This window comes from Diabrotica undecimpunctata, chromosome 5 (genome assembly GCF_040954645.1).
Source record: "Diabrotica undecimpunctata isolate CICGRU chromosome 5, icDiaUnde3, whole genome shotgun sequence".
In the NCBI taxonomy this organism is placed as follows: domain Eukaryota; kingdom Metazoa; phylum Arthropoda; class Insecta; order Coleoptera; family Chrysomelidae; genus Diabrotica; species Diabrotica undecimpunctata.
In genome coordinates this window covers 12,476,070-12,499,155 of record NC_092807.1, presented here as the reverse complement: position 1 = coordinate 12,499,155, position 23,086 = coordinate 12,476,070, and the positions used below count along the sequence as shown (strand labels likewise).

Below are 23,086 nucleotides of genomic sequence, written 5' to 3'. Positions count from 1 at the left end.
TTCTCTCAGTTTTCCAAATGCTGCCCACCCAAGGCCGATTCTTCTCTTCAGTTCATGAGTCTGGTTATCCCTGCCAATCATAATTTCATGTCCCAGGTATTTATATCTATCTACGAGTTCTATTTCTTTCCCACCAATACTGATGTTCTGGTTGGGTACCAAATTGGTCATGATTTTTGTTTTCGAGATATTTATATTTAAACCTACACTTTCTGTAGCCACAACGAGTTCCTGTACCATCTCTCTTGCCATACCTAGATCTTCAGCTATTATATCATCGGCGAAACGTAAGTTGTTTAGATATTCTCCATCTATTTTTATTCCCTTTGTTATCCAATCCAAATTCTTAAAAGCATGTTCTAGCACCGTATTAAAAAGTTTGGGTGACATTGGGTCTCCTTGTCTAACCCCCCGTTCCATTTTTATGCGATTACTGTTAGTATGTAATCTGACAGTGGTTGTTCCCTGCAGGTATATTTTGTATAATAATTTAGTATATCTATAATCTAGCCTGCATTCTTTAAGCGCTTGTAATATTTTGCTTAGCTCAACTGTATCAAAGGCTTTGTGAAAATCGATAAATATTGGATAAATAATGGAGCGGTCCATGTTAGGAATAATTCTGCGAGACAGAATAACCAACGAAGACATCAGGAGAAGAACCGGAGTGACTGACATCATCAAGAAGATAGCCAGACTAAAATGGAGATAAGCAGGACACATAGCCAGAATGACAGATGGGCGATGGACAAAGAGGTTATTGGAATGGAGGCCAAGGGAAGACAAGAGAAGCGTCGGTCGACCACCTACAAGATGGACTGACGATTTAAGAAGACTCAATAAAAACTGGATGAGAGCGGCGCAAGATAGACGGGGTTGGAAACATGAGGAAGAGACCTATGTTCAGCAGTGGACACTTGGGGCTGGATGGTGAGGGAGTCTGTAAATACTGACATAGTTGAAATTAAACCTTAAAGATTTCTTGGATACATATGTCGAACCTTATATATGTTTCAATCAAGAGATTTATTTCAGAAATTTGTTCTACACTGTCATTGTTCCTACGTTGAAGAAAAAGTCATCATCATCATCAATCAGCCAATCCCGTCCACTGCTGGACATAGGCCTCCCTCAGTTCTTTCCAGTGTTCTCTACACTGGGCCGCTTGTAGCCAGTTTCCCGCTACTCTTTTTATGTCGTCGGTCCATCTAGTCGGTGGTCGTCCTCGGCTTCTTTTATAATTTCTGGGCCTCCATTCCATAATTCGTCTTGTCCATCGTCCATCTTGTGTTCTGGCTAAGTGTCCTGCCCAGTTCCACTTAAGTCTCGTGGTTCTTTCGATGACGTCTTGAACTCCTGATCTTTGCCTGATTTGTCGGTTTGTTATGTGGTCTCGGAGGCTCACATTCAGCATTGCACGTTCCATGGCTCGTTGTGTAACTCTTAGTTTATTCGCAGATTTCTGCGTGAGTGTTAAAGTCTCTGCTCCATAAGTTTGTACAGGCAAAACACATTGGTTATAAACTTTTCGCTTGAGAAAGTACCACTGGACAAAAAGTTTAAACCCTTTAGTGGAAGAGGATTATACAGTTAACTTATGACATTGGCGTAGTTAAACAACCTGAGGGACATTACGAATTATCTAACAGAAGCGTGGATATTGTAAAATGCCTCATACGAGTAAATCTGGGCGTAATGTTACAGGCGACAATCGGTTCAGCGATGTCTCCGTATTGCAATACTTAGCTGATCTGTGCTATGGTGGAACTTTAAAGAAAAATGAGTGACAAATGCCTCACAAACTAAAAAATGTTAAAAACAGACAAACTTGTTCTACTCTTTTTGCGTACAAAAATAAAGGAATAAAGTGGTCATTTTATGATACCCAGATGTTGCAGCACTTGCAGCATACCGTAGTCCCAAAGAAGACCCTTTTGTGAGAAAAGTAACCTACACTCACTTTCTTTTTAACCACCAAGAAGACAATAAATACCACGTTTGGTCACGTTTTAATACATTTTAGCATTTTTACGATTAGACCAGTCTCTCTGTGAAAAAATCATTGATTTCATGTAAAAATATTATAAAGATATTTGAAGAGACTAAAACGTACGTTCAGCTCCGTCTCTTTTTTTAAGGGAAAATAGTGGGCCACTGAGATGTATTTGTGTAAACTAATTAATTTTTAAGGCACACTTTAAAAAGTCATTTAAAATAAATACGGGTACAAAAAAAATTAATTTGGTCACAAAAAAAAAGCTCACCGCGTGAGTCGCGTTGGTGGCCACAGGGCAGAAAATATGTCGGTTAAACTTAAAAAAATAATAATAATCTGATTGAGAAAAGATATAATTATGAACCTAGATAACTAACATAAGTAATTATTAAATGGCAACAACATCAAGAAAACAAATTAATTATCTAATTTTCAATTTTTTCATGAAAACGTCTAAAACAATTTTCTAAGCATAATCCCGGATGTTTAGGACACTCCGCACAATGAAACAATGAGTCCCTTCTTTCTTTTTTAGTTTGCCAGCAATATTTACACTGTCGTCGTTTTGTAATACCATTAGCAGCTGATTTAGGGCAATGGGATGGCAAATGAAACGTCAAATTTTTCTTGACTTGAGGGATTTTTGGGTTTGGTCCCAAAAGACTATCAATCACCGACAATCGAAAGTCATACAATGACATTTTTGTATTAGAATTATTATAGAAATAGTATGGGTTGATTAGCATAATTTGAAAAATATGTATGCCTATTTTTTTGTACCACCTCATAGTTTTGTGTTCGCAACTATAATAATTTAACATCTGGTCGCCTAAGTCAATACCTTTTTTTTTGCTATATTCAGCGACTAAACGGGGCTTTTCTTTATCAATTCCTTTCCTAGATATTGTTGGAACCATTTCATGACCAAATTCGGAAGACATCATTAAAATATCTCGCTGATCTTTCCATCTACACACACACACATATCCCTTTATTATTGTAAGCACTCACCAGTTCATTTTATTTTAATTTTTGAGAAACAACTTCGTGTGGATTTTCCGCTCTTCCTGTTCTTAATGTTCCTGTAAGATAAGTTTTAACCGAAAGTAGTTTTTTACACAATGGAACACTATTATAAAAATTATCCATATATAAGGAGTGACCAACATTTAGTTTCGAATCCATCAAATTTAGAACTACTTTTTCCGTATGATTACGTCCTCCAACTACAGGGTCACTAGCTCCACTATAAACTAATATGCGTTGAATCATCCCGGTACATTCTGCCAAAGTATACAGTTTGACACCATATTTGTGTCGTTTGCCCTTGAGAAATTGACGAAAATTAAGTCTTCCTCTCCATAAAATCATAGATTCATCCAGGGCTAATTTTCTTTCTGGATAATAAAGATTCTCAATTTTATTATTAAAAAAATCTAATAATGGAGATATCTTGGCAAGTCTGGACTGGTTATTGTCACTATTATTGTTAAAATGTAAGGCACGCAAAATTAACAAAACGATTTCGGCTCATGTAGGTATTGTCCAAACACTCGAATACTAAATAAATGATTTTTCTTCCAATAATCATTCATACGATTAATTTTTATGGTTCCCATGTGAAACAACAAACCAAGAAAAATTTTAAATTCCTCTACAGTTATATCCTTCCAAGCTGCAATTCTACTTTTCTCAGATTTACTTAGAGAAAGAATATCAATAAATTGCTATTTTGAATAATCAGGTCATAGAATAATTCACATGCCAATAAATTGAAGTAATCAATAGGATTGCTGCCACCCACATTAATTTTTAATCCTGGTATTGCTGTAAATGGTAGCACTGTAGGATGTTGAACCTCTGAAGACCATTCAACAATATTTTGAGACTCATCATCACCATCATCATCTTGAGATTCTTCTTGTAAATTAGGATCGTCTGTCCGATCATCTTGATCACAATATAAATCTTCATCACTTGCGTCACTAGCGTCATGTGAATCTTCTAATATGTGTAATAATTCATCATCTGAGATTGGCTGAGAAGTTTCCCACCTACCTCGTTTAGAAGTCGAAGGTTGGCAATATTCATCACTCATTTTAAAAATAATTTAAAATTGAAGTATTTAGCAAAACACGAGCAATGACTAACAGTAAAACCAAAAAACATCTAACACCGAAGGCGTAGAAAATATTGAATGCATAGCAAAAGCAAAATAAACCGACGGGATTAGATTATGATAATACAACAAATTATTGCAAATGCAATATAATCTAAATACATCTGGTGATTCTTTCAAAGCTTACCGATGCTTTTAATTTTATTACTTTACAACCTTTTATTACAGCTAATTTTGTCTTTTCGAGCACGTCTAGCTTGAATATTTAAAAAGTATGCAATGAAATTGAGGGTTTCATATTTTATCATCCAATTTATCAATGGGACAGAAGATATTTGTTATAATTTTTGAAAAATCCACCTAGATAACATTCATACATTGTCATTTACTCAGAATAAAGTTTAACATCAGAATTCGAAAACCAAACTTTTATTATCCAAAAGTTTTTAATTTTAGACAATCATCTTGAAAAAGTCTAAGAATTATTAAACTACAAATTAAAAATAGTCTGTGTTTCAGAGAATAATTTGTTTTTGTTTGTTTACACTGCAACATTTATTTTTTGTTTGCTAATTTTATAATTTTCTAAGCTTGTAAAATAAAGTGAGTTTTCGTAATAAAAAAACTGAGAAGTGAATGGATTTTTATTGTATTAACTTAATCTTAAAATTATTTTTTTTCTTATACATATTTATATTCGCAAAACATTCGCACAAATTTCGCGAATGCGAATATGCAAAAATATGCGAATATTCGTTACATCACTAAGACGCATAGCTGTCGCTTGTGGCTAGAAATCGAAAATCTATTTGCAATTTCAGCCTTGCCGGTAATGCTTCACGCATAAAATCCACTGTCAGGTCCACCACCTTCGTTTTTTTTTCTTTTTTTTTTTATTTAGCGATTTCTTCCCAAATTGTACACCTACATTATTTCACGTGAAGCCATTTTGTACCACAATTAATTCAACATTTATCGCCTGTCGTGTAAACCTTTTTGCTTTTCCTACAGATCGAATTACGGTTGAACGATCCAAATCGTTCAACCTAGATCGACCCGTGAAAACGCGCATTTAGTTGATCAAAAATATAATTTATAGACATCGTTTCTGCCGAGTGTGCGATGAGATCATTCAGAAACCAAATTTGCTGAATGAGCGCGGCTAATATTCAAAAGAAACGAGACAAATCAATAAGAGATAATGCCGGGTATCATGTAAACAAAATACCGAAATATTTAAAGTTACCAAATAACTATAAGTATTTTTATGTATATAAACGGTATGTTTAGTAAACTGTATAAAAATTAATATAAAGTAAGAGTAATGATAAAGCTTTTGCGCACTGTTCTGTAATTTAATTTGTGTTGTATTTTATTTTTTATTTAAATAAATGCCAAATTGTATAACTCTTTTATTCTTTTATTGTAAGTATTGAAGATTTGCTTTTCGATGTAATATCAAATTCTGATTTTGATCAAATTATTTTTAGTTTACATATAGTATATGAAAATCCATATAAGAAACAAAGAAATATACATTTAAATAAATTTAATATTCTTTTAGAACAAAACAGTATACACACTTTAGATAACCTAAATATAAATAATGACATATAAGCGACAGTTGTCAATCTATCAACATTTCAAAAATTTTAAATGTTGATAGAAAAGGTATGATAAAGAGAAAAAGATGTAAGGTATGTTCAAAGAATAATTTAAGAAAAGAGACGATATTTGAGTGCAGTTTCTGCCCTGAAAAACCTGGCCTTTGTGTTGGAAATTGTTTTGTACAGTTTCATAATGATAATAATTTGTAATTATTAATATTATTATTGTAATATGTTTTCTATTAAAATTTCCAGTAAATGTTTCTTTTGGCAATAATGACTTTCTGTAATTTAAAAATCAAAGACGCACATGTGTCTCTTAGCATATGGATGAAACATTAATGATCTAGTGCTGTCGACGCCTATGAGAACAATAGCATATCGTTAGGCTTTAAGCATGCGACGTGTTAAAATGTACCTACTCTGTTACGTTGTTCTAAGATCGAAAGTACTGTTTAATAAATAGCAATAGACTAATGGGTAACTGTTGCAAGACCAAGACCGGGAGCGCAATACCAAGTCTCGTCTTGTTCTTGCATTTGGGCAACACTAGTTGCTGTACAACTGGATATGACCGCGCAGCGATATTTTTCATTTAAATTTTTTTTTTCTATGTCTTGCTTTTCGATTTTTTCCATTTTCCCCCTACGAGGGAGTTTTAGAGGGAGACTCGTGGATAAAAGTGGTAAACTTGATTATGATATGATTTTTAGAGGTCAAATCTCTGACGAATGGATTATTCATTTTTATCTTTATCCAACTGACACTGACAATCGTAAAGTCGATATAAAAATTAAACTAAAATCTTAAAATACAAATATCCTTAAATTTTTGAAATGATCAGTTAATATAAATTCATTATACCATAGAAATAATCTAACCAATATGTTTTGACAAATCTGTAATTTCCGTCGAATTTGAATAATATTAAAATATTTATAGGTATCCTATAATATTGTCCAAATTTTCAGGTATATAGATAATCTTTTAACAATATAGTAGGGCAACCTTCCTCACCTTCACCATTAGCTAATTAATGCAATAGGTAATAAAATTTGAATATTCCTTACCTGATACCCATTCAGTGAAATATAACAATTTTATGGTAGAATTTGTATATTTACTGAAACTCAACTTGATTTCAGTTTTTTTCGAATAATAAAACAGTTTCAAAATAGTTCAAATTTATAAATGTTGTAATATAGCGTTTTATTTAATATAATTTAAAAATATATATTGGTTAGAAACACAGAATAACATAATAGTAGAAGATCCCACTGCAGGACCACTACGTTTATAAAGTAATTACGCAAACTCACATTTTTACATTAAATTTAAAATTAGGAGAATACATTGATAATAGGTCGCCAATCAAATAGTGGCCGCAAATTTGTTAAATTCAACTAATAGTAATTCATTTTTGAACAAACATTTCGTTCATTTATTTTTTAAATAAAATACGCTGCTCATGACGTATATGCATGTTTTTTTATACCAAATTAAAGCTAGTTTTTTTCTTTATATAAAACTAGGTAACCGAAAACTGACAGTTAATATATCTATAGAAGCAGAAAAATGGTAGAAGTATTTCGAAGAAAAAGAGGTTAGTCTTTTGGTCTTTGTATGTGGGTATATTTTATTTTATAAAAACCCTTAAAAGGGCAACATAAAAACACGAACGTTTTCGGAACAACCGTTCATCAGGTTAAAATACCTAAAATAAGTATAAACCATTTAATTACAGCAAATGTGGTTTAAAATTTTGACTAAGGTTAAAAAACAAAATGGTTATACTTACAGGTTACCATGCCTGAGCCACCAAAATATTTGGGTAAAAACCCTTTAAAATGTAATGTGTTACCAAAGAGTGTACATGATGTTGATAATATTATATGATGTTTAATATTTTAATTAGATTTTACTTCAGGTAACATACACCCATGCTTAAGTGAGTTCCAGTGTCCGGAGAGTAAACCTCTTCAAACGGACTTCAGCTGGCAACTGATTGATAAGATACCCATGAGCGGTGTCAAAAACAAAATGTCAATGAACCATGAAACAATGTTAGTTAAACATTATATTACTACAGCCAAAAGATTAAAAAAAAAAAAAAACTTTGATGATGTTAAAATGATAACAGAAATCCAGGTGTTGGGATTTAAAAATTTTTCTATAATTATTTAATATTGGATATAAAAGATGTAAATTACTGGTGTTGTTGAAGGTCATGTTTAAGAGAATGACGTATGCATTAGGCAGCTTATGTTACTCTATATCGTATGGAGTGTGGTCTAAAAGGTGTAATTTGTGACGAATTAGCTGAAATATATGGAAATGTCCTTTTATGTTGCTTACATCTAGGACAAGGAAAAATAAATAAATACATAGTATATATTTGTAGCTAATGTAAGACTTAAGAAATATATACTATTTATTTATTTTTCCTTGTCCTAGATGTAAGCAACATAAAAGGACATTTCCATATATTTCAGCTAATTCGTCACAAATTACACCTTTTAGACCACACTCCATACGATATAGAGTAACATAAGCTGCCTAATGCATACGTCATTCTCTTAAACATGACCTTCAACAACACCAGTAATTTACATCTTTTATATCCAATATTAAATAATTATAGAAAAATTTTTAAATCCCAACACCTGGATTGCTGTTATCATTTTAACATCATCAAATATCTTATCAATCAGTTGCCAGCTGAAGTCCGTTTGAAGAGGTTTACTCTCCGGACACTGGAACTCACTTAAGCATGGGTGTATGTTACCTGAAGTAAAATCTAATTAAAATATTAAACATCATATAATATTATCAACATCATGTACACTCTTTGGTAACACATTACATTTTAAAGGGTTTTTACCCAAATATTTTGGTGGCTCAGGCATGGTAACCTGTAAGTATAACCATTTTGTTTTTTAACCTTAGTCAAAATTTTAAACCACATTTGCTGTAATTAAATGGTTTATACTTATTTTAGGTATTTTAACCTGATGATGGAACGGTTGTTCCGAAAACGTTCGTGTTTTTATGTTGCCCTTTTAAGGGTTTTTATAAAATAAAATATACCCACATACAAAGACCAAAAGACTAACCTCTTTTTGTTATACGTGGTATACAGCCAGCTACAGGAATTATTTTCCTTGTGGATTTTATTTCGAAGAAATATATCAAGGAACGGATAGAGAAGAAAGAAAAACAATTCAAGCGGGAAATACAGCGTTTTATAGAAATAAAAAAATGTTTAGAGAAAAGAAGTAAGCCAAAATACAAAAATGAAAATCTACACAACGACCATAAGACCAATTAGTAGTATATGCTGCAGAAACATTTACATTAACAGCAAGAGAAGAGCAATTGAAAGTTTTTGACACGAAGATTATCAGAAAATTACTGGGACCAAAGAAAGAAAACGAAGAGGATGCAAGACACTGGATGAATCACGAAATACAAGAATGGATAGGTCAAGAGAACATAGTCAGAGCAATAAAAGCACAAAGAATTAACTCCGAATGGATACCACCATGTAAAAGAAACAGAGGCAGACCTAAACTGAGATGGAGGCAACAAGTGGAAGAAGTCTTAAGGAGTATGAAAATTAGAAATATAAAAAGGAAACAGCGAAGTCACACCAGAAACTGTAAAACCAATCCCAGAATGGGATGATCCTCCACAAAAAAAGGATTTTCAAGTTAAAACAGCTCCAGCTTCTTTGGGAGCGTATAGCTTGTATATAATATGTATATTATATCTATCGACGCATTTTTAAAAACTCACCAACTGACACTTCAAACCAGTAGCGTTGCGCGTTAGCTGTCTTTTACTTTATCTTTGATACCTCGCGATTTTAACAGCTGGCAATCCTAATTTGCTACCATTTTTTCTCAGGCAATTGCATTAAAAATATTTGCGGCCACTTTTTGACTGGAACCTATTATCAATGTATTCTCCTAATTTTAAATGTATGTAAAAATGTGAGTTTGATTAACTACGTTATGAACATAGTGATGACTTAATTTAACCAGAAATTTAGTTCTAATACTAAACTATTATCCACTCATTTAAATGCTCAAACGGAATTTTTTTTAAAAGTGTACTTACTATCAAGGTTCCTAATCGTTAAAGGAATCGTCGAGGAATTGATCAGTCCTCTGACATATTTAATAACACTCTCTTTATCCATTTTAGATAGCTATTTACGTTATACACAACCCTAAGTTGAAATCATTGCACTGCAAACCTGTAAAAAAGAAGAACTTCAGTAAGATCTAATATAAAAAAAATTAAAATAATTTTTGGAAATAGTTTTGTGTAGGTTAATTAGATTTATTTGTCTGTCAAAGAAAACTCGGTGAACTTTAAAAATTCCCTCCTGACTAAGTAGAAGTAAAACAAAAAGAACAACTAAACGCAATGGATGACTCAAGAATTAATGAGGCGGCCTTTGATTACTAGTATTGGCGAATTGTTTTGTAAGCAATATCAGTGTGAATTGTTAGCGATATTTATTAATGTAATTAGAATTTGTGATATTTGTAATTATGTGAGTTTTTGGAGTTAAAATAAAGTTAATTAAGCCACATTTGCTTCACTTAATCTCTGAACACGAAGAAAAACGTAACAATCGAACTAATACACATGTTAAACCTTCTACCAACATTTTCAACGGGGGTTACATTTGCCTCAAATTCAAGTGAAGAAGTTGATTGCATCTTTCAGATTTAAAAAAAAAAAACATTTTAGTCTACAGGAGAGGAGAAATAAAATTATCAATAACCTTAACCAATTCACGCTCCAGACGCTATTATAGTAGCTCAGCTTATTTTATTACTATTTCAATCAACATAAATATTACACAAACTATGTTGAACCTCTTCAAATCCAAGAGCCTGGCACTGCATAACCTGATATGAATATCAGCAATACTACCAAATATTATACTACAAACTATAAACTACTACAAAATTATTATACCAAAAAAAGAAGTTGTACCTTTCTGTGTAAAATTATAAGTTTTGTTTTCAAGTAAAAGTGGAAGTTTATTAATTTTAAAATTAAAGGTATACAGATTGAACGAATTTAAAACGGAACATACGAAATCAATGTATTTCGGCTCAACTCCGCTCTAGGTGGTTGGCCAACAAAAGGTTGTCAAATAATTATATTATAAAAATCCAATACTTCAGCGGGCTGCTGGATTCTGAATTCATTCAAGAATAAGTCAAAACTCCACCCAAATAGGTTGCCTAGAATCACTGTGAAAACTAGACTACACAAGCAGTTATTAAGGTCGATTCTCACTATACGTTCCGTTTACTTTTCATATCCGTGGCTTTCCATTTACATAAAATATTATTAAACACAAATCATGTAGTATATGCCCACTTTCCGTTCCGTTTACCTACCATTCCCGAAGCCTCGCGTTCAAGATTACCAGCCACATATTTTTTCTGCGACAAGCCGCGATGTGTCGGGTACGGTATGGATAGTGCGAATATTATTACATCGCGGTTCAGTCTAAGTTGTTAAGATAAATATGAATGACGAAAAATTGATAGAACTTGTTAGGCAAAATAATGCCTTATATGATTTTGAAAATAAAAAATATAGCGATAATTCATTTAAAGACAATATTTATTTTGGTCAGCTATTGTCAAGGAACTCGATGCCGAATAAATTTTAAATTATTTGTTTGTTTATGTGTATAATGCAAAATCTTAGCAACTGTGATACTGGATGACTCAGAAAAAGTAATTTTTGTCTACACAACTGAATGTGGAAGTTGTTTCCACTCTAATTTAAAGTTCATTGAGAAAAACCAGACTTATTGTAAGTAAACGCGACGTCTACTGAGAATTGTGGTTAAAATAATGGGAGGTATATGGAACGGGTATGGAAAGTAAACGGAACGTATAGTGAGAATCGACCTTTATGCTGTCAAACCACTTATCGCTTCCTTATAGTCCAAGAGATAGAGCCAAAATTTTGAACTGATCAGTAATATGACATTTCTCTATTGGAATATATTCATTGTAACTGGGTTAAGACTTTGCCTTACAGGCGGACGCCCCTCGTGGTACAGGGGGTTGCTATACGGGGATGAAGTTGTAATTTTTTTCAGAAAAATTAACGATCGATAATATGGCTGAAAATTTGCCCAGAGTAAGATCTTGGTATAACCAGACGAAATCCCAAAGGGCGGACGCCAGAGTGGATACATAAGGGGTGGCGGACAGGGGTGAAATTGCAATTTTTTGGGGAAAAATTAACGATAAGTAATATGTCCGCCATTTTCATGGCTCATTATTTAGCCCCTAAAAACTCTAAATCCAAAAGGGCGGACAGCTGGGTTGGTACAGAGAGCCATAAAACGGGGTCAAATGTACCACTTGCCTGCGCATTTTAGGTCTCGGTAACAATTTTCAAACTGATTTTATTATATTTTTATACCGATTGATTTGAAAATTTGTATGCTCACTTCTGTTACTATTCTGAGAAGCGTCAAGTAGAGTTTTCCTCAAAATTTTCCAAAAAAATTTCCGTAAATGAAAATTTTCGTAATTTTTTGAGGTAAAATCTAATTTATAAAATCCTTTCAATTATCTGTAAGTTATACAATGATTTTTTCCAAAAATTTTCAAACGATTTTTCCGATAAGAAAAAAAAATTAGGAAAACTTTTCTAAAACATTTGATAAAACTCGACGTCATCGTCTGAATCTTTTATAGAATATTTTCGTCGGCCTAATTTGTTATCCTGCTAAGTCCATTTTTGCATAGTTTACAGGAGGGAGAAAAAACTGAATAATACTTTTTCTTTTTTACATATCAAGATTTTAAGATTACCGTTGGTTCCTATGATGATTCTAGACATTTTGTAAGTTTGAATGCTCGAGTACCTAAAGTACAGTGTAAAAAAAATCAAAAAATAATAACTTGGCAGTTTTTCGTTTTGGGGTTTAAATTTGATTAAGGACTTAGCAGTTATAACACTTCAATGAACATAATGACATTTTAATGTGATTTTTAGTTAAGGTTTATAATTAAATAATCAGATAAATGCAGTCTATATTAAAATATTTATTATCAAATGTTTAACAACAAAATCAGTCTTTAAACATGAAACAATATTATAGATTATTTTATAAACAATAACCAACATCGTATTAAGAGACAACTTATTTAACAGAAAAATAAAATAAAAAAATTCTTGAAACAAAACAATCATATTTTTTAAACAAAAACTAAACTTTTAAAAATAATTAAATTCTTCACAATAACCTACTCATGAGGTAAATCATCATAATATTTATGATAGTCAGATGGAAGAGTCTTTTTGATTTCCTGCAGGTCTTCAAACTTCCGGAGAGTGATTTTACGTCGATTTTGGTGCAATTGCGTTAAATCACTAGTCTTACAAGAATAAAATCGTGAAGATCTTCTTTGTGGTAAAGGTTGCCATTTATCCTTATAAAAAGTTTTATAGAGAATGGATCCATTGCTTTCATAACGTAAAGCTCGAATGTCGGTCACCTTAGGATCTCCTTTAGATCTTCCTGGACGAATGCTTTTAAAAAATTGTATTTTTTCAAATTTTTTAAAGTAAGTGTGTTCCAAATATTTTACAACATATGGGGCTGGTAATTTTCGGGCATGTTTAACAATAGAAATGTATTCAGCTGGTATGTTTATGATTTTATTTTTAAGCTGACGTTCTATCGTGGAATGCATAGAATCCACCTCCATTTGGGTGTGATCTACTTCTAAAAATTTTTGTTCAATAGTAATATTTGTATGCGTTAATACAATATTTAAAAGAGCATTGGATAAAATACAATTTCGATTTTGGTATGTACACCCGTCACTATAAAGTATAATTGTTATATTTTTATCTTTAGCAATATTAGATATTACATTGTTTTCTAAAAAGTCTACCCAAATAGAAACAAATTCTTCAGCATTGAGTCCGCCTTCTACTTCATTCCAAATAAAACAATTGCCCTCTTTGTTTTTTAAATTAAAAAAGCAAAGATTGTGAACTTGTAGCTTAGTCTTGTAATACAGTGTACTAACATTCGATTTAGGTGCCATTAACACTGCCTGCAAATCAACGGCAAAGACATAGTTTTCTCCCTTTTTGTCTTTATCTTTTTCTTCTCTGGCCTGGTTCACTTTCTCAATATGGTCTCTGTGTTGTTCTTCTGTAATTGTCCCTACTTTATAACAGGTGCATTTTTCGCACTGGTCTTTTTTAGGTCTGAATAGTGCAAAATTTTTGCCTTCAAATTCATTTGAAAACAAGGCTATGGAAAGAGGTTTTATATTTTGGTTTTTGCACCAATCGTTAACGTAAAACTGATAAAGACTTTCTTTCGATTTCCATTCTGGCAATAAATATAACTTTTGAGATGTTGCTCGACAATAATGCGCTTCCATTACAGGAAGAGAATCCAAAAATTGAAATAATGATTGTTTGGGTTGCGAAACCACCGATTTAGATGGTTGATTGTGACGCCTCAATATACTAGGAGGTTGCATTGTGAAGTCCTTTTTCCAGGATTTTACAGTCCACCTTCCTAGATCTAAAGTGTTCAAAAACATCGTTCGACATACCTTAACCTTTTCATTATTAACTTTTAAATGATAAATAAATGTATTAGCCCTCTTTGTTATCTCTTTGGTATTCCGATTTCGTGGTCGCATTGTCTCAATAGTGGTTACCCATTCGTTGACGAGGGTTTTTTTTTCTCCCCAAGTAAAACTCCAAAATTGTTTAAAAATATCCTTTCTTGAATTTTCGTCGATGGTTTCACATTTTAAAGTACTGTACTTTCCGATTTTACAAGTGCATCTTGGTTTGATGGAACGAGCCTCTTTTGGTTTCATGTAATTATAGTAGTCTTCTTTCTTTTGTCTTCCAAAATAGCTTTTACCACATTCTCTTCTGTCTTTATTCTTTTCCGAAAACCAATCTTTTTTATTGACTTGAAACCGTTTCTTTCGTTTATAACTTTTTCTTATTTCAGAAAGCGAGTCTGAGTCAGAATCAGAATAAGGCACAAGTTTATTATGTTCTGTATCACTGTCATCTGATATAGGTAAATTGGGTACAACTTGATGACTGGAATTAACAAGAGGTAGTATGCTTTCATCCGGAGCGTGCATATTGTCTATAACGCTTGGCGTTTCATCTGGAGTATTAGAAATAGCTTGAAGTGAATATAGGCTTGGTTCATGACTTATTTTTTCAATTGATTGAATTGCTGAACTACTTATATCCTTTGAAATCAAAATATTAGTGGTTTGAAAATCTTTTTCAATTTGTGACGGTATTATAATCAAATTATTTTCACTCACAACTTGAGTAATGTATTCTTTTTCAATTTGTGACGGTAGTATAATCAAATTACTTTCACTAGTAACTGGAGGAATATATTCTTTTTCAATTTGTGACGGTATTATAATAAAATTATTTTCACTCGTAACTGGAGTAATGTCAACATTATAAACTGAGCTTGTACAGCTAGGGTAAGGAATGTAAGAACCAATTTCTGGTGTCATCCCTAATTGTTGATACTGTAACTGAACATCTTCTAAAACGTGTACTACTGTATTTGGGTCACAATTTGACGTTGAACCTAGAGTTTGTGGTTTTTGACCTATAGCCATATCTATCATTTTTTTCCCTCGAGACATCCTGAAAACAACGAAAAATTGTAAATAGTGCAATTCATATCTCGTGTTTTCAATAAATTAAGTAACAAAATATTGCAAAGAAAGTTTGTCTGTTCGTTAAGCTGAAAGAATACTGCACGGATGTTCTTATGAATTTTGCAAAAAGATAGAGTGATAATATAGAGGTTTAGGTATTTAATTTATTAAGATTTTGTGTAAATTGGTTGAATCATAACTAGAGTTTGGATTTAAAAGCATAAAGAAACGCAAAAAAGCGCTTACAAAGCATAACGATTTTATGCAAAAAACATTTTATTATACAAAAAAATAAAAAAAAGCAAATAAAAATAAACCCAGTAGGAGTCTTTACCGTAAAAGTGCCACCTGTGGTCATTCTACTAACGTGTCTGTCCACTTAGGTACGGCTGTAAATTTAATTAATTTTAATTAACAGTATCATGAAAAAATTAAATAAAATATAAAATTGATCGATCAACTGCTAAATCCTTTTTTAAGCGGGAAATTATAATATGTAAACCTGTCAAGTCCTTAATATATAGGTTATGAGTTGAATGCATTTAAAAACACTTGATTACAAGACAGAATAAACAAATAAGTTAAAGATAGAACAAAGCAGACTTACCTTGTTTATAATTTTGTCGTTTACTAACACTCTGCAACTAAATATTTTATGAAAACATTCAAAAACTTCAACCTTTCAACAGCCACGTTCACGGCGGAACATTGTCAGTACGCAACTAAGGTCCCACGAGGATTAAGCAGGTTTTCGATGTGTAGATTTGCTATTGGGTACAACGCAGTTTTTCGTGCACGGCTTTTCTACCCAATTGAATATTGATATCGACCTTATTCCTTTACCATAAGGTAGGTAATCGCGTCAACTTTATGACGAGCTCGAAAAGTAAAATTGACTAAAAAATGGACTTAGCAGGTTAACGCATTAGGCCGACGTTTTGTAGTTTTAAAATGATATTATGATAATGTTTTTTTTTCAAACTAAAGTCATATTTACTTTACAAATCACATTTTTTTCTTAAATATAAATATTTTACGAATTAATTTTTAATTGAATAAATGTTTGATATTTGATATTTTATTAAATTAAAGTAATTTTATAATGTTTACTATTAAATATTTTTGGTATAACAAATAGTAATTATACTTATTTTTTATTACAATAAAAAGGTTTTTAAATTTATATTGCATAAATAATGGTTGTTCAGATATAAGAAAAATTTGATTTATTATTACATTAATAATCAAATACAAAGTATATTATTTCTATTTATCAATAGGTAAAATTCAATTTGTAGAATTCCTTTAACATTTTACAAATAATTATTAATAAAAATCAATTTAATAGTGGAATTATCAATTTTTTAAGTTTTGAAATTTACTTTGTACTTAGATATTTTCAATATTTTTTTTAACTTTCAAATTGATTGAATTTTTTTTTTTTCATTAGTTAATTATAATTTTACAAATTCTGTTTGGACATTAATTTTGCATTATTATTTTAAAATATTAAAATAATAATGATGCGCGTTCCATTTAGATCAGTAATTCTAGACGCATGCGCTAAATGTAATAAGTATCAAGATGCTTTTATCCAACTTGGTGAAACTGACTTCGATTGTAAGTTTTTCAAACCTTAGAAACTTTCATATGTCACTTATATGGAACAGGACTGACGAGAACAATTCCAAAAAGAAAAGTAAACGATGTCAGATTTTCACTATTTAACCGGCAGTATAAGTTGCATGATATGAACGAGCCTTAAAAAAAAAACTAAAAAATTTCGATGCTTCAAGCTTACCACCATGTCAAGATGAATTACACCAACATCTACAGCGAGCCCATTATATTTCAAATATTCGGACAAATGCTCATAAAAAAGTACCAACAGAATTGATTGTTGAAGAACATGGTTGGGAGTTTGAAGATGAAACATATAAATTCAAATGGTTTAGTGGACCTCAGATGCCAGAATCAATTCGAGAAGTAGTGATTGAAAATGAAGCAGATAATGAATGTGATATTATTGAAAGTGAAAGTGACGAAGATGATGAAAGTGATGAAATCAGTGAGAGTGAGAAAAATGACGAAATTTTTAAAGTTTTTCTAAATTTTTTTTTCTTATCGGAAAAATCGTTTGAAAATTTTTGGAAAAATTCATGGTATACCTGACAGAAAATCGAAAGGATTCTACAAATTAGATTTTACCTCAAAAAATTACGAAAATTTTCATTTACGGAAATTTTTTTGGAAAACTCTACTTGACGCTTTTCAGAATAGTAACAGAAGTGAGCATACAAATTTTCAAATCAATCGGTATAAAAATATCATAATAAAATCAGTTTGAAAATTGTTACCGAGACCTAAAATGCGCAGGCAAGTGGTACATTTGACCCCGTTTTATGGCTCTCTGTACCAACCCAGCTGTCCGCTCTTTTGGATTTAGAGTTTTTAGGGGCTAAATAATGAGCCATGAAAATGGCGGACATATTACTTATCGTTAATTTTTCCCCAAAAAATTGCAATTTCATCCCTGTCCGCCACCCCTTATGTATCCACTCTCGCGTCCGCCCTTTGGGATTTCGTCTAGTTATACCAAGATCTTACTCTGGGCAAATTTTCAGCCATATTATCGATCGTTAATTTTTCCGAAAAAAATTACAACTTCATCCCTGTATAGCCACCCCCTGTACCACGAGGGGCGTCCGCCTGTAAGGCAAAGTCTTAACCCAGTTACAATGAATATATTCCAATAGAGAAATGTCATATTACTGATCAGTTCAAAATTTCGGCTCTATCTCTCCGACTATTAGGCAAGCTTCTCTTTCCTTTAAAGGAGACAGATAGTTGAACGATATTTTATACAATGTCTATCACCGGGTATGGATTTATTTTTGTCCAAGTTTTATATTGGTCCACTATTTCAAATGCAGTTCAAACAGACATATATTAAATTGTATGTTCCGTTTTAAATTCGTTCAATCTGTATACTACTTTTAATGTGGCAACGCTGAGCAGTTCAGTTAGTTTTAAGACAAATATTTTAACTTCTGAGAACAAGGTCATATTTATTTTTTTGACTGAAAGAAACATGCATCTTTTAAGTGAGAACTGATAACCAATATAATTCAACATATCGGGACATATATATTAAACACTTAAAGAAGATTTTTAATTTTATCTTCCTTGCTGAAATTTGAAATTTACCCAAATGGGTTCATAGATTTATAACACTTAAGTAGAGGTGGTGCAATGTGATATACACCAGACGCCCATTATATTAAAAAAATAAACCACTTAAGAATACCAGAGGTACAAGTTTTCTTGTAGGTATTTTTAACGACACACTTCTTTTATGTTTTGTTATATTTTAAATTTTTTGGTTTTTAGTAACTTTTTTAAAAGGAATTTGAAGGAACATAATAAATAATGTTATCACAAAGACAAACGATCTGAATATATTTCGATTAAATAGTTGTTAGAGCATCTTTTAATGGGGGAAGTACGGATTATTTTAAACATTTTTTAAGATTTTTTTTAATTGTTTAATACATATAAATTTATTTATAACATTAGTACATTATAGTACATTATAAGAAAAGCTAAGAATAACAAATCTCCAGGCGAAGATTGTGGAGTTACTGATGCAATCAAAATGGAAGGCACTTGCCTACTTATGAAAATAAAAAAAACCTTTTTAACATGTGCCTTTTGGGCAATAATATACCCGATAAATGGCACAATGCTGAGGTAATTCTATTGTACAAAGAAGGAGATCCCCCTTGAATTAGAAAACTACAGACCTATAAGTCTTCTTAGTCACCTATACAAACTCCTTACAAGAATAGTAACGAATCGTCTTGAGAAAAAATTTGATTTCTATCAGCCAATAGAGCAAGCGGGATTTCGTACAGGATTTGGAACAAATGATTACCTACAGAGCATTAAAACGGTAATAGAAGACTATAGTTTTGGCTAGTGAGACGATGTTTCGAAGCAATGAATTGAGTCAAAGAACTGTTTCAATACATTAAACCTTTACTGTCTCGAAATATCAAGTCAGTATGTGTTATATCTGATAATGATACCTAAGTATTCATTTAAAAATGGTAAAGAAAATCTATACTACCGAGGAAAAAAACATAATTAAATACAATCAGACTAAACATATCTAACTTACACCTAAAACATAAATTTGTGCTTAGCAAGCTGAAATCTCTAATCGTTCAACAATCCTCATAATAATACTTTAACAATAACATTGCTGTCACGTGCCTTACAGAAAATAAATCTGCACGAAATATTTATCTTTGCATAGCGACCGACAATGAATTGTTATGATATGAAACATATGAAGTTGCAGTATCGGGTAAAATGTGTCAATTGTTTCAATGTTTCGAATCATCACAGTGAGTTAATTCAAATGATTCGAAACATTCAAATGAGTCATTTCGCCCGTCACTAGAAGACTATCGAATACAATCGACCACTCGTTCTGGCTTTTGTAGACTTCCATAAAGCCTTTTGACACGGTAAAATTTGACAAAATTCTGGAAGCACTACAAGCATGTCGCATTGACTACCGATATACAAGGTTAATTTATAATAAATACAAGAAAGAACGCAACTATGTCGGTGAAACTACATAAAAATATGGCACATCATATCCCAATCGGCAAAGGAGTCCGACAGGGTGATACCTTATCGCCTAAACTGTTTACCGCAGTACTAGAAAATGCTTGTAAAAAACTTAACTGGGAAGAAAAAGGCCTGAACATCAACGGTAGAAGATAAACAAATTTGAAATTCGCATACGACATAGTTTTGTTCCCGGACAATCTCAAGGAGATATTATGTACAATGCTACATGAATTTCAGTTAGTTTGTGCCAGTGTGGGTTTTAAAATAAACATCTCCAAAACAAAATTCATGACAAACTTAGTACCTAGAGGAAATATCAATATTGGAGACAACGAAGTTGAGCTGGTGGAAAAATACATATATCTTGGATACGAAATCAAGATCTCAAGAGACAACCAAACATGCGAACTAAAAAGAAGAATAAACCTAGCATGGGCAGCCTATGGAAAACTTTGACATCTTTAAAAGCGATATACCAATTTCTTTAAAATGTAAAACATTTGACCAATGTGTGTTGCCTATGATGACCTATGGTGCAGAAACTTTGACATTGACAGCTACAACTTCTAAAACGCTGCAAATAGCTCAAAGGAAAATGATAAGGTCAATGCTAAGTATATCGCTTCGTGACCGAGTTGGAAATGAAGACTTAAGACGAAGAACAGGAGTTTCCGATGAAATTTCCCGAATTGCCACACGAAATGGAACTGGCCCGGACACGTCGCCCGAATCAGTGATGAAAGGTGGACGAAGAGATTGCTTAAGTGGAGGCTGAGGTTAGACAAAAGAAGTAGAGGAAGAACCCCTACTCGTTGGACTGACGATCTCAAGAAAATGTCAAGAAATTGGATAAAAAGTGCTCAAGATAAAGCACAATGGACAAAAATGAAGGAGGTCTATGTCCAGCAGTGGACGCGAAGGGCTGGGTGATGATGACATTATAGTACAACATTTGAAGAGTATTATCTAAAATTTTGGTACAAAAATATTAAAAATTAAAAAAAATGACAGCTAATTTTCCAAGATGGAAAAAAAAGTTACTTTGCGGTGTTCATCGTAACTTATGATCGAATCATCTGTTGACAAAAGACAAAGATTTAGTTTATGAGTTTCTCTATAGGTCGCAAAGTCGAGATATTGTTTATTTTATCGTTTTTTCACGAATTTTTTTTTTTAATTTGAATAATTTGACGATAAATTAATTATAATAAACCAAAGGGACAATATCTCGGCGGTGTGACCTACTAATCTATCTATAAAAGAAGTGTGTAAAATTTGAGAACGATCGAGGAAGCAGTTTTCATCGTGACATCACGATTACCACTACACTCCCTCTGGGCTGGGGTGTCAAAATTGAAAAGAGAGAGAGATTAGAGAGAGAGAGAGAGAGAGAGAGAGAGAGAGAGAGAGAGAGAGAGAGAGAGATATTGAGGGAAAGAGAGAGAGATATTGAGGGAGAGAGGGAGAGGGAGATAGAGAGAGAAACATTTCTAAGAAACGATCATGCGTAATGAATATTGTAAATACCCACGTAATCTACCCCTACCCATCGTAACATATCGACTAAGAACTTGAAGCTTGGAAGGACCCAATGTAACATCACAACCATCCATGTTAAAAGCTACATTAGGTGCTAAAAATTACGTTAAAAGGAGCATGAAATAAAAGATGAACTAAAAATAGTTCTACCAATGACAATGTTTTCATTATAAAATAAATTATCAAAAAATGAAGGGAATTTATAATCTAAACTAACCTATCTATCCAAATCTAAACTATAAAGCATATTGTATTGTGCCTAAACTCTGGAATGAAGAAGAACATATGTAGAGTAGAAATTCCAAACGTTCTAAGTGCCTTTCGCTATTTTTGTCAGGAAAGGAAAAAAACTTTCTAAGTCAAATGTTAAGTTAAAAGCTTTATTAACATGTATTTTATTTGTAACATAGGGGTATATTCGCTCATAACCTGTGTAATTAAAAAGAAAAAATTAACTCCTTATATGTTAAAAAAATTGTATTTAAGGAACGTTCTATGTACCATGGTACTTAGAACCATTTGAACGGAAAATGTATTAATACATAAAACATACCGGTTAACTAATAAAAGAATTATTACTAACCTACGAAGTTATTAAAATGTTTTACTTTAGAATATTGTGGTAATAGCCTTTAGCACTTTCTGGCAAAAAATCCAACATGGCTGACATCTTTTTTCTTGCCTTCCGACAAAAGTGGCTTAGAACAGCATGATATACAAGCTTTTCCAATATTCGTTATACTGAACAATACCTGGATAATCTTTAGAAAATTTTATCATAGTAGCCTTTGATATTGGAAAATTTACTTTTAGTACGGAATCGCAGGAGCTTTTAAGTCTAAAAAGTACGAATGTTCCATGTCAACTACAGCGAATGGTTCCCCTGTAACTTTAGCAGAAGCAACCACTTGCTGTAAATCCATCGGGATAAAACACTTTGAGAGTCTTTTCCTTTTTTCAATAATCGCGAAGTCTCGATCACACGATAAAAAGCTATGCCCGCTTAATAGAAATTTTTGAACAATCTCGTCAAACTGTCCAATTTGCATCAAAAACATTATTAAAAAAATAAGAGTGCGACTAGACGTAAAATGCAGGATCCAACCACGACAAGCTTTTGTTTCATCCCACATACACATAAAAGCTTTATTTACATGAGACACATGGATGCCCAGATTATAACAACTCAGTTGTCTACTATAGTACATATTACTATGTGTTAAATTTGGTACCAGTAAAACTTGCTGAAGATCCACAGATATCATACAAAAGTCACAATTGGGAAAACGTGAATCATACGAGTCCTTATTCATACATTGAAGGGCTCTCTTATACTTGCAGTGATGAAGTAATTGCTCTCGTTTAGCAGTTACTAATCCAGATCCACTGGAACCTGAAATCTTACAAGCAAGCAAATCGCAGGTCCTGCACGTATCCGTCCTGAGACGGCAAAATG

At 32.3% G+C, this 23,086-nt stretch overlaps 2 protein-coding genes across 3 annotated transcripts in view; both read right to left on the bottom strand.

Moving 5' to 3' along the window:
- Positions 1 to 23,086, bottom strand: part of LOC140441064 (tudor domain-containing protein 7-like) — a 105,409-nt gene that overhangs the window by 70,275 nt on the left and 12,048 nt on the right. For both annotated transcript variants that reach the window (XM_072531490.1, XM_072531491.1), the window contains exon 2: positions 9,842 to 9,980. In XM_072531490.1, coding sequence (XP_072387591.1) covers positions 9,842 to 9,923 — 82 coding nt within the window. In that variant the 5' untranslated portion in view covers positions 9,924 to 9,980. The remainder of the gene's footprint in view (positions 1 to 9,841; positions 9,981 to 23,086) is intronic.
- Positions 12,505 to 16,322, bottom strand: LOC140440517 (uncharacterized). The gene is made up of 2 exons (XM_072530901.1): positions 16,058 to 16,322; positions 12,505 to 15,436 (listed from the first exon to the last, which is right to left on the bottom strand). The coding sequence occupies exon 2, from the start codon at positions 15,433 to 15,435 to the stop codon at positions 13,021 to 13,023; it is 2,415 nt and encodes an 804-aa protein (XP_072387002.1). The 5' UTR covers position 15,436; positions 16,058 to 16,322; the 3' UTR covers positions 12,505 to 13,020.

Excerpts from the sequence above, each read along its gene's own strand:
- LOC140440517 (XM_072530901.1), bottom strand. The coding sequence starts at position 15,435 with ATGTCTCGAGGGAAAAAAATGATAGATATGGCTATAGGTCAAAAACCA.